This window comes from Salarias fasciatus, chromosome 11, assembly GCF_902148845.1.
Source record: "Salarias fasciatus chromosome 11, fSalaFa1.1, whole genome shotgun sequence".
NCBI classification, from domain to species: Eukaryota; Metazoa; Chordata; class Actinopteri; order Blenniiformes; family Blenniidae; genus Salarias; species Salarias fasciatus.
The window spans coordinates 22,547,067-22,559,475 of record NC_043755.1 but is presented as its reverse complement, the minus strand read 5'-3'; the positions used below and the strand labels follow the sequence as shown (position 1 = coordinate 22,559,475).

At 42.3% G+C, this 12,409-nt stretch overlaps 1 protein-coding gene across 1 annotated transcript; it reads left to right on the top strand.

Annotated features, from left to right (window-relative positions):
- Positions 1-9,375: 9,375 nt before the first annotated feature.
- On the top strand, positions 9,376-11,762 carry fbxo43 (F-box protein 43). Its single transcript, XM_030102428.1, has 6 exons — positions 9,376-9,411; positions 9,647-9,768; positions 9,863-10,639; positions 10,913-11,015; positions 11,260-11,436; positions 11,514-11,762. Exons 1-6 carry the CDS (start codon positions 9,376-9,378, stop codon positions 11,760-11,762), a joined length of 1,464 nt encoding a protein of 487 aa, XP_029958288.1.
- The last annotated feature ends 647 nt before the right edge of the window (positions 11,763-12,409 follow it).

Below are 12,409 nucleotides of genomic sequence, written 5' to 3'. Positions count from 1 at the left end.
CACACACACACACACACACACACACACACACACACACACACACACACACACACACACACACACACACACACACACAACCTCACTGGTGACAAAATCCACTTTTTGACTGATTCAGTTTAATCTGCAATATATTTTACCTTTAAAAGGAAAAATAACCAAGCCCATAAAATTGTCTGGACAATTTTTGTGATTTAATAACTACATTTTGAGTGGTATATATTGAACTAAATGCTTATTTGTTTTAGTTTTTACAGCTGTTTTAATGATTTTTGTCATTGTGATCGTTTCAGATGTTGGACATGTTGACATGTTGGACATTTAAGCTAGCTCCGGCAAGATCAGCCAGTTTTAGCTATTTCTGTCATTTTACGTTTTCAATTTTTAAAAACCACCTTTAAAGCAGTTCGGACACTTTTAAACATCTCGATTTTTCACATTTATAGTGGGTTTAACAATTTTTATCCACTCCTGCTGCTTTCCCTTTCTTTTCCAGCTTATTTTAGTCCTTTTGTCTGTTTCAGAGCTTTCAACATAAATTTTTCTTGCTCTTTGTCTCTGTCCTCTCCTTCTATCCTTTACCCAACTGGAACAGCAGAAAGTCTGGCTCTGCAGGTTTATTCCCGTTAAAAGGGAGTTTTTTTTTCCTTCCCACCATCTCCTCTGCTGGCTCATGTTGAATCGTTAGTTTTCTCAATAAAAGCATCTACAAATAACTGTGTTGTATTTGATATATATATATATATATGAACAGAAATAACACTGAATTGTTTCTCTACACATATTAAACAGATAAACCAGTATTGTTGACAGTGGAAGCAAATTAACTTTCTTTATATGGATTTATTCTCATTTTTAAACTCAATATTTCCATGTCTGGCGGCAGTGAGAACTGAACTTTGACCTTCTTGTCATGGGTTTCCTTTAGACCTTTAGACCATCATAACCTCGGATTGATGAGTGAGGGACGAACTGCACAACTCCTTTAAAACAGATTATAACTTCTTTCTACAACCACATCCAGGAGCCATGGAATCCTTCCAGAATACTCCTAAGTTCATCCCAAGTTTACCAGGGATGATCTAAACTACGGCCTGGAGCTCATGCACAGCCGGCCGCACCATGCTGTCAAAGTATAACGCAACATGAGAAGCTTGCACGTGACAGTCTGACACACACACACACACACACACACACACACACACACACACACACACACACACACACACACACACTGTGTTGCATGTGTATTGGGTATTGATGCAGCGAGTTTCTTTTAAAGCCCTTCACAAATTTAACAATATACTGGTTGTGAGTTTGTTACTAAACAACAGCAGCACAATAACTAGTGATGTGGTTTGTTACACAGTGTGTGGCTCTTTTCTCTCCAGGTTCACTGGTAAACTAGTCATCAGGAAACAACATGTATCCTACCTAACATGTATCCTGATCTGTCTGAATTGAACTCTGGTTAAATAAAGAGCCTGGGACGTTTAAATCAATTAGCCATTGATTTCTGGATGCACTCTGGGAATTATTAATGGTCATTGACTGGTTTATAGTCTCTGTGTCTCTGAGTGTGTGTGTGCGTGTGTGTGTGTGTGTGTGTGTAAATCAAGAATATTGATATTGATTTTTTGGAGGGGTTCAAACAGTCTCACGGTTCTGCTGGGCTTCAGCCTCCTCGCTGCCATCGTCTTCTCCGTCTTCTATCTCCTGGATGAGGATTTTTCTGCCCTTGAGTTGTAGTTCCGGCTGACTCTCCCTGATTTTCTCCTCGATTTGAGACAGGAGTTTCTGAACACAAGAAATTAAATGAATTATACTTTTTTTTTTAGAGTAGAAGTGATCGTAAATAGATCAGTAAGCAGGATAAGACGATTCAATTCACAGTATTGTGTTAAAACATCCTTACAGACCCTAATAAAAGTAGAGACACATTCTAACATTAATGTTTCTGAAGTGGAGAGTAAAGCAGAAGTTCTCCCTCCAGCACAGAACTACTGAAACATCATTCCCTCGTTATCATCTTAGACCCCATGACTTCATGTAACCTTGTTTAAAAGTCTCTGATCTCACAGAATCACCTGGCGCCCCCTGCAGGACAACAGATGGGCTGACACATCACTCAACTTCTCTGATAATCAGACCAATTTCATATCAACTGCATTGGCCCAGTGAAAATAAATGCAGAAATCTATAAAGAATATCAACTCCATGTTTCCGGATAAAATTACAGTAAACAATTAGAATTGACATTTGATGCAGTTTTCTATTTTCTATAGTAAACTCAATAACAGTTACTTGAAATGTATTTAGAAAAAGAAAAACTAAAACTTTCTCACTGTGATTATCTTCAGAGTTACTTTGTATAAAACAACAATGATATTGTGGAACATTTCTTGACATCATTGCACAGTGTTGAACTCTCAGAATGAAATTAAAAAACAGGAATCATGCGAGGAACAATTAAATACAAAAAAAATCTAAGCGACAAGAAAAACTAAACATCACGCATTCTAAATAGTACTGGGATACAAAAACACTAGCTAGTTTTTACTGTTGCTACAGCAGGCGTTAAGCTTACACCATACTGTCAATGACTTGCACCTGATAATCTCCTAACAAAAAAAAAAAAGCAACCTTTAATGCAATACTGAACACAACACAACACTGAGACCCAACTAGCATCAGCCTCAAAACCAGCATGCTAAATGCTGCAAAGTGTGTTACTGTAGAGATGATTTTTTGACATTTCACTGTATTTTATACCAGGATGTATTATTTATGTTTATGTTGAGATATATGTTATAGTAATTTTCTGTACTAACCATTTGGCTTTGAAAAGAAAGAAAGAAAAAAAAAGGTCACTATGTTACTATTCAATCAGTCACTCCAGATGAAATTGTTCTGTGAGTGGTCTGAACTGAAATGAATGTGATGCTGCTGGCCTAAGCTCATCCCTGTGGTGGTCCTGTTTTGGCCTGTGGGCCACATGTTTGACATCCCCACAGGAGTCCGTCTGTTACCTACTGTGGCTGTAGTGTTGTGCGGCTCTTCTCTCAGCACCGTCCTCAGGTCTTCGGCAGCCATCTGCCAGTTTCCCATTTGATTGTGAGCAGTAGCACGTCGCAGCAGGGCTGATGATGGAGACAGACGTCATGTATTATGAAGCAAATCTCCTTCAACCATGGGAATAAATTCAACCAATCATAGAATGAAAGGTGAAATGATTTAAAAGCAATATGGGAATGCAGGAAAGCACCTTTGATATTGCCTGGCTCTAGCTGGAGGACACTCTGGCAGTCTCTCATGGCGCCGGGCCAGTGCTGGAGATTGATCTGCGCCTGGGCTCGGTTGTTGTACGCAGCCACAGTCGGTATAATAGAAAGGCTCCTTTAATGGGATGAAGCAGTGCTGTTAATGTAAGAATGCTCCCACCACAATAAACAGGACGGATGTCAAACTGCAATAGACAGCCGGCTTAAATGCCAAGTTAAGCAATATGCTTCCCTGGAGAGACGTAAAATGCCTTTCACAATCATCAGGCTGTTTAAATGACCAGACCTGGAGTAGTATGAGACCGCCTCCTCGTAATCACGGGCTCTGAAAGCTTCATTCCCTTTATCCTTTTCTCGGTTTGACAGACGGAGCTTCTCCTGTTGTGACAGTGCTGACAAATCATACATGTTGAGCACATGCTCATGTAAAGAAAGAACGATCTGCAATGACCAGAGCAGACAATTCATTACATGAGACGTCCACTTTCGTCTTGATGTGATGACGTCCAGTGTTAAAAATGGCAGGTGGATCATTTTTCACCTCAACCTCATCAATATTTTCACACTCTTTGTCCACATCGAACCTGAAGAAGAAATTAAACTTGTGTTGAAAAAGGCAAACTTTATATATATATTGGCTGGGTTGGCTATCCCAACACAAGTTTGTGCCACTGAATGTGGTGCATTAAAATGGGAGGCTGCATACAGTAGCTCTTTTTTAACAAACATGGAGAAAGATTTAGGGCACTCACCGGTCCCACTCTCTGTAATCCCGTGGTACAGGGGGTTTTGAGGGTCTTTTCTTTGGAACTGAATTCTAGAGTTAAAAAAAGACTTCATTTAGGAATCTGTCTTGCGTATAAGTATGTGTACCACACGCTCTGTAGTTTATGATATATATTTTTTTACCTTATTTAATGAAACAAAGCAATTGGAGCCTCTTACGGGAGGCAAATTTTCTATTAAACCATCATCAATTAATGACGAATTTTTCAGAAAATTTTCATTCTTTTTGGTTTCTTCTTGCCATATCTGGGGAGAAAACAACATATCTGATTTTCTGCAACTTCAGACAAACAGGACTTCATGTAAAACACCGTGTCATGTGTTCATCACCTTCAGGTCATCAGAAATCTGCATCCACTCATCTTCAGAGAGGCTGCTTGCTGTGGCCACAGGGACGGATTGCCTGAGAGCTCTGCTCCCAGGGTTCAGTTTTTCCAAGTGATTCTCACAGAACTGGACCAGATGGGGATAAATGCCCTCTTTGCCAGACCTTTAAGCAAAAGCAAACTCGATTGAAAATGCAAATTTTTCAAGGTGAGCACAACATGAATTCACATCCCCAGTGGCATTGACTGGTTTGTATTCATTTTTTATGAAAACAAGTTTTCAAATATAGATTTAAGTGGAAAATAAACGACAGAACAACAAAACAGAGCTTGTTCAACTTTACACTGCATGAGGAAACAATTTCCATATTAATATCCCTATAGAAATAAGCTCATCCTAGCAAGTAAACAAAGAACACTTGAACACTTTACACAAGCTACATAGTTCTGACTGCATGTGTATGAAGCCTGCAGCCACATGGATAAGACCTTTATTTAATGTATATAATCCGGGTTCTCCTCATCACACAGCAAGAAAAGTTATGTGCATTTGTTTTACCTCAGTACGCTCAGTATCTTCTCCAGGTATTTCACATCCCTGCATGTTTCGATGTATCCATAATCCAGATGCTCCGCAGGGACTTTCCCACTGTAGTCACTGGTCATGGACTGGCTTTGGTACGCTCTCATTCCTGGAGAGAAACGCACTTCAGTGATTTTTTTTCAGATATTGTCAAACAAGTCTGCAATATTAAAATAAACCCATTACAAGTGAATGACATCTAAGTGTTGTTCGCTAGCTTCCTCGTCGTCAGAGATAAGGTAAATAAGATTAGCAGGCTACACAAGAGTGATATGTTCCAAACTGAGACTTAAAAGCTCCAATTTATATTTTAATTTAAGCATAAAGTTAGCAAGTTTGTCGCTAAAGAAAGATTTTCCGTACCTGCTAACGGTGATCCAAACTCCAGCTGCGGTGTGGGGAGTTGTCATGGTAACTGCAGGCGGAAGAAGTCGACGTTTCATTGGCTACTTGAGGTACGCTCAGTGTGGCCGCCATATTGGATGAGTCTCCTTCAGGGCAGCCACTTCCACTTCCAGCGATTGTCAAATATAAAGGCCTGCAGGCCAAAAACAAAAGTGGCCCACAAGAGGCCCAGGAAACGACCAAAACAAACAAACAAACAAACAAACAAACAAAAAAAAACACTGACTTTTAACTTTGAGCACAGTTTTCTTCATAGGTTGCAAGCAGAGGTTGCTGCCATGACATGAAAATGAGCATCGACCTCGATGCCATTTGGTCAGAGTGAGTTTGTGAAAACAGATGCAAAATGTAATCCACAAACTATCATTAAAACTGGCTTCATGTTGACACTGTAGTGATTTCTGGTACCATCTGACTCCTCTGGTTTATTTCAAAACTAATACGCCACACCATACCAAAGAAAAACTTTGAAGTTAGAATTTCAAGGTAATTATGCGACTATCTTCCCAGATGATGCTGTACGTGGCCTCTGAACTAAAATGAGTTTGACATACCTTTACATAGATCAGATACAGCCTAATATATAGAACATTTAAATAGGAATCATATTTCTAGAAAAGAGTTGGTTGCAATTAGTAAATTCTGCTATTCTGAATAAACATTTTTAAAGACAAAGAAGACACATTTTTGGTTTCAATGCCAAAATAGTTTTTGATATAAACCAGACTACTTCAACTTTAAAAGCTGCAACAGGGTAGTGATATAAGGGTGGTGATATGTTTTTTTTTAATATAAAGCTTGACATTCAGTTTGGCTGCTGACAATTAACACATCTATAACTGTGCCTTTTTATTTGTGCATGTCTTTGTGTGTCTTTTCATATGTCGATATCACATTCAATCAATCAATCAATCAAATTTTATTTGATATAGCGCTTTTCATATTTATAAAAATAACACAAAGTGCTGAACATTAAAAACATATAAAAACCAGAAGAATTAAAAACATTATGCACCACACGCGCAAGCACGCACGCACACACGCACACACGCGCGCGCGTGCACAAACACACACACACACACACACACACACACACACACACACACACACACACACACACACACACACACACACACACACACACACACACTCACACACACACACACACACACACACACACACACACACACACACACACACGCTCAGTCTCGTATTTCTATCCTCGTGGGGACCGTCCATTGACTCCCATTCATGTGTAGCCCCTAACCCTGACCCTTACCCTAACCCTAACCCACACCACAACAAAGCCTAACCCTAAAGAAATGTTTTTGCACTTTTACTTTTTTCAGTAACAACAACATGGTCAAGAAAACACTGTTTCTCCTACTTAGGACCGGAAAAAGGTCCCCACAAGGCACGTCGTTCCACGTTTTGCTATCCTTGTGGGGACATTTGGCCCCGACAAGGATAGAAATACGAGAACACACACACACACACACACACACACACACACACACACACACACACACACACACACACACACACACACACACACACACACACACACACCCATTATATTGCACAGAACACAGGAGACATGGCATGGCACTGAGCATCTTGGGGAAACACTACCAGTGGGGCCATCCACACCAGGAGAAATCGAGGGTCTTTTAACACTGGGGCTCCAGCACCCGACCTCCGACCCCACCAGACCAAGGAAACCCGCACACCGAAGTGTGGAGACCCCCAGGCCTGCTGGGACCAGAGGACCCAGGCACAGTAACCCCAACACCAGACCGGGACCAACTCCCGGTGAGAAGGACCCCCCTGAGGAAACACTGAAATTAAACAGCTAAAACGTGACAAAATATTATATGAAATTAAAATAAAGTACTAAGATAGTAAAAAAGTAAAAAAAAAAGTACAAAGTAAAAAAGTAAAACAAGTTAAAAGTACATATGTGTAGATATAAAGTAGATATGTGGATGTTTCTGTTTATACGTGTCTAAATGTGTCTTTTTTTAATGCATTTGAATTTCTGTGACTGTCTCTATTTTTATATATCTGTGTATCTACTTCCACTACGTCTATACTCGAGGCAAAGGTCACGTGACCCGGCGGCTGGAGGGCTCTAAATTTGAAAGGCGGTCCGGTCATTGTGTGGGAGCGATCAGCTGTGTGCAGGAGAGCGTGTAACCCACGCCGCAGTCCTGTTTTTAATCTGTCGGTGAGTGTTTCCTGTCTGCCAGTCGGTGTTTTGTGCTAAATGTCACTTTTATTGGGAGTATTGTTGTTGAAGGACACTAACTGAAATCCTCCGTGTTTGCGTTTTTGACGTGACTCGGCGCGAACTCGTTAGTGATTTATTTATATGCTGCGTTGAAAAGACAGAATACTTCAGTTCAATGTGTTTTTGGAATGTAGACTATATAAGGCTCCTCTGGTGTTAACTGGCTGAAGGAGTTTTAGACTGGACTTAGTTTGGGTAACAATGGTGCGTTCAAGGAACCAGAGGGTCGTTTTTTTTCTTCATAATGCGGAAATAAGGACATTTAATGAAAAGCAGAAAGAGCCTTTAATTAAAACGCTACGTGTTAAATCCCGGTCGTCGTGTCGGGCTGTGGGTGGAGGGAGTCCCCCGGGTCCCTCCGGAGCTTTTTGGCGGCTGCAGCTCCTTCTGAAGCGGCACAGAGAAGTGGGACTGTCTCTGTAGCAACGCAGCTGAGGCTGCTAACAGCTGATTGTCCAGACCTCTGCAGCTTCAAGCTCATTCTACTAAAACCACACCCTGAATACCAATAAAACAGTTAAAAACATATCAAAACTGAGGAAACACTGCCCGCATTAAGTTTAGCTTTACTTAGAAAGCACTTTTCACACAATGTAGCACAAACGTGTTAAAACCAGAGCCCATTTAGAACGACAATAAATATTTAAGTTATCAAAAGATGAATAATGAAATAAGTGGTAAAGCTAGGAATGTCAAGTCAGTCTAAGGGTGTATGAACCTGTTGTTTAAAAAACAAACAAACAAACAAACAAAAAAAAAAAACCTTAAACCTAAGCCCTGAGCTTAATTTTTCTTCCCTGCAAAGTGTCTCTATCACAGGAACGTACATTTATTATTCTGGATCCACATAGCCACTTCAAAAATATACAATACTGTATGTCCCCAACACTTACCCAGCTTCCAAAGAGGATAACTTGATTTCCAAGGCTTTTATAAATCATCAGTTTCCAGGATTGAAGTAAAAGGCTGATACCTGCCTTAACACAGGATATTAAATTTAACCTTGATAGCACCATAAAACACAAGTAATTTCAAGGAAATTTTACAGAGAAAAAAAAATCCCCCCACAATTCCACATGTGAAAGCAGAGGAGACGGTGGAAAGGAAAAACTGTCTCAGCAGGAAGAAACCTGCTGAACCACACGCACACAATGTTAATCACACACAATGCAAATGTCAAGTCCCCCGAATTGGGAGATATTGCTCAACCATATCAGTGGATGCAGGTGTGGGTTTTCTTCTTCTTCTCACTCTTGTAACATGGTTTTAATAACTACTTCTTGTCTGTTTTCAGGGCATTGTGCGTCTTCCACACTCATCACAAGCTGTTCACAGGAGGAGGAAAATGCAGAGCACTCCGGACCTCAATGTCTACCAGAGCTGTGGCAAAGACCAGCGTGGTTATGATTCCCCTGACAGTGGATACTCAGGTGTGTTTCAGAAACTGGGGAATACCACACACTCACAGAAGGCTGTGTCTCCCATAGACTTAGATGAAACGCCTAAAGAAAACCTCAGGGTGACTCAAAACAAAGGGGGCAAGGAAGCACTGAGATTTCTAACCAAAGACTGTCTGCAAGCTCAAAGTCCACCAGAAGCTAACTGGTGCCAAACCCCAAAAGTCCACAAAAGGGATGCCTCAGTGCGAAAAAGGCTTCTTATGTGCAAATCTAACACGGGTGTTGAAAATACAAGTGCCAGATCGCCATGTGGCGGAGGGAACGAAGCCTCTCTGGGCGCCAGGTCAGAGCACCAGCTCAGTGCATCCTTTGAGTCTTTAGATATTACCAATGCCTCCAACTGTTGGAGTGCGGACCAGGACCGGTCGCTGTCTGGAAGGAAACGCCGCCTTCGATTCACACAGATGAGAACCTCCACTCTCAACGATGCCGTGCTCTACTCTGGGTCCGCATCTAGTTTTGAAAGAGACTTGTTCACAGACTCAGATTTTAGCCTCGGCGTTTGTTCACCTCGTCAGTCTAACGTCGGGACGCTGGATTTTAGTGAATTTTTGCCTGTTGGCGGTGACACGAATAACCCACATAACGGCTCCACTGCCTTGTACACTCCGCCTTCCACAGTGACACCCAAATATGTCAGGTATGAGCTTTTTCTTTATTTTGAACTCTGCATGTTTCCTGCTAATTGAGTCTATGAACCCAGCTGCATCAACTCCTCTCTAATGTTGGAACAGGTACTTGCGTGAGGACAGTGGTTTCGGTTCTCTTGATAAATCCCAGGAGTCCTCAGAGGATCACGACGGCTCCTTCCAGGAGCTTCTGCGCTCCGGACCTAAAGCAAACTGCAAAACCCCAAATGTGGCCGAGACAAAGCGCCGGCCCCGTTTGCAGCGTCAGCACAGGCTTTCTACACTTAAAGAAGGTGGCTCTCAGTCTGAGGAGGATGCTGCCGACAAAAAGCACATACAGAAGCAGAATCGCCAGACCAAGAGCGATCCTGCACACAAAAAGCACCTGAAGCCTCCGCAGTCCCCCGGCTGCTTCACAGAAGATGAGGTTTTCACCGACGCCACCCCTCGAAGAGCTCTCTCTGTTTTTTGTGATAACAGTCTGACCTGTGCAAAACAGGAGTATGTCACTCCGCAGAGAGGGCCCACGACTAAGTTAGAGAACAGGACACCTCAGAGCACGGAGCCTTCAACCGTCACACCCGTCAGGAAGACCCCCTCCAGCCGGTCCCTGACTCCGGCTCTGGAGCTGGTCCAGGCGCTGTGCCGGCAGAACGCCCTTCTGTTGGCCGGCCGAAGCTCCACCCTGAAGGAGCAGCTGAAGTGCTCGGCAGGACTGCTGGAGACCCAGGTGACGCTCAGGACCACGATGCCATTAGCTGGACTGATCGGTAGGAAGATGGGCCTGGGCCAGGTGGACATACTGACGGAGCTGACGAAGAGGAACCTCAGACACATCCTGACCCTCATACTCGGCCTGCTGGACTCCAACAGCGTCTGCAGGTGATGAATCCATCGTTTGTGATCGCAAAAGGTTTTATTCACTCACAACATTCCTATTTTTGTTGTCTATAGTTGAATAAAAATCAAAGCACTGAATCCAGACCACAGGACATGACCTTTACATTATACAGTGTAAACTGACAGCTTCAGTTTGTAGTATTTTACTTTAATTTCATTTGGACAAGATAAACAAGTTTGAAACTCAAATTGTATGTGTGTGTGTGTGTGTGTGTGTTTGTGAAAGTTTTGATCTCATGTTGGCTTTGTTTTCAGTTTTTCAAAAGTGTGCAGAAACTGGGATGAAATTGTCCAGCAGGACAAGCAGGCACGCCTCAGGAAAAGAAATTACCTGAACGAAGTTGAAACAGCTCTTGAGGTACGATGTGACTGAAAGCTGTTGAATGACTAGTTTTTAGTGTTTGATGTGAACGGTTTTTGGACTTGAACAGGTTCTTGAGGTTTTCCTGGGCTCATGTGTGGAGTCCTGTCTGAAAACACTTAAATTCAGTCGGATATCTCAGATCAGTCCATGACTGTAACTGCAGCTGTTGAAAATGTTCAAGTTTAGTGATACGATGCTGCTGAAATGCTAAATAGGCTTTTTTGCTGTTGTGTTGCAGAATGGCGGTGGTGGGAAAGTCTTTGACGCCGACACCAGAGCCTTTCAGAGGTCGGCCCTGAAGATGGTCCAGGCCCAGGCCAGGACCTCCAGCTTCTGCACCCCCCAGTCAGGAAACCGCACTTTAACCCCGCTGTCACATTCAGGCAACAGCAACAGACGCAACAACTACGTAGAAGTCAGTTCAGTCCTGATAGTCTGTACACTTGTTCACTTGTAGAATTATAGAATTCACAAAGCACTTTTCTCTTTCAGGTTGCCAAAACTCTCTTTAGTGACGAGTGCCTGAAGCCGTGCCCTAAATGTGAAAGTCCTGCCAGGTGTCATTCCACGAAGCGGGAAGGCGTCTGCAGCAGAGCGGACTGCGCGTTTCAGTTCTGCACATCGTGCCTGTGCTCCTTCCACGGCTCCAGAGAGTGCGCCAGTCAGTCGGCGGGCCGCCGAACCAAGAGCACCCTGATCCCAGGAAGTGCTGAGAGCAAACGAAACATTCGAAGACTGTGATCACACTCCGTTTGCAGCACCGCCACTTTTTTTTTTTTTTTTTTCCCGTTTGAGCAGCAGACTGACCTTTGGTCACACGAGGACAATTCTTAACTGTTTGTGCATGTCGTCTACTTTTTTCTTTTGCAAACACTGTTTTATCGATGTGAAGGTCTTGTCGGCATAGAATGATTTCACTGAGCTGCTGATGTATTTTTCTATACACACAGAATGTTTTTTGGCTTTTAACATGTTTTCAAGACGAATTTTCATAATAAACTTTTTTTTTTGTATACTTGTCTTTTTTTCTTGTCTCACCAAGCTTGAAGGTATTCTGTATCAAGTATGTGGCGCCATCTAGTGGCACAAAGCATTAGCTTCAAGTTTAAGTTGAGGTCATAATTATTTAAATACAAGTGATCTTTGTTACTAAGGATAATGAGTTTCTGTGAATGATATAAAGTAAAAGTGGTTTTTGCAGGTATTAGAGGATGAAATAAGAGGTTTTCTTTTCTGGCTCGCTCGGACTCTCCTGTCTAGTTAAACTTTTACTGCCCTCCTGTTTTGAGAAGGAGTTCACTTCCATAGCAACCTGCAGTGTCTGTAATTACACTGAGAGGTTTGTTCGTGGCTGCTTGGCTCGACCTCACAGGCAAGCAACTTGAACA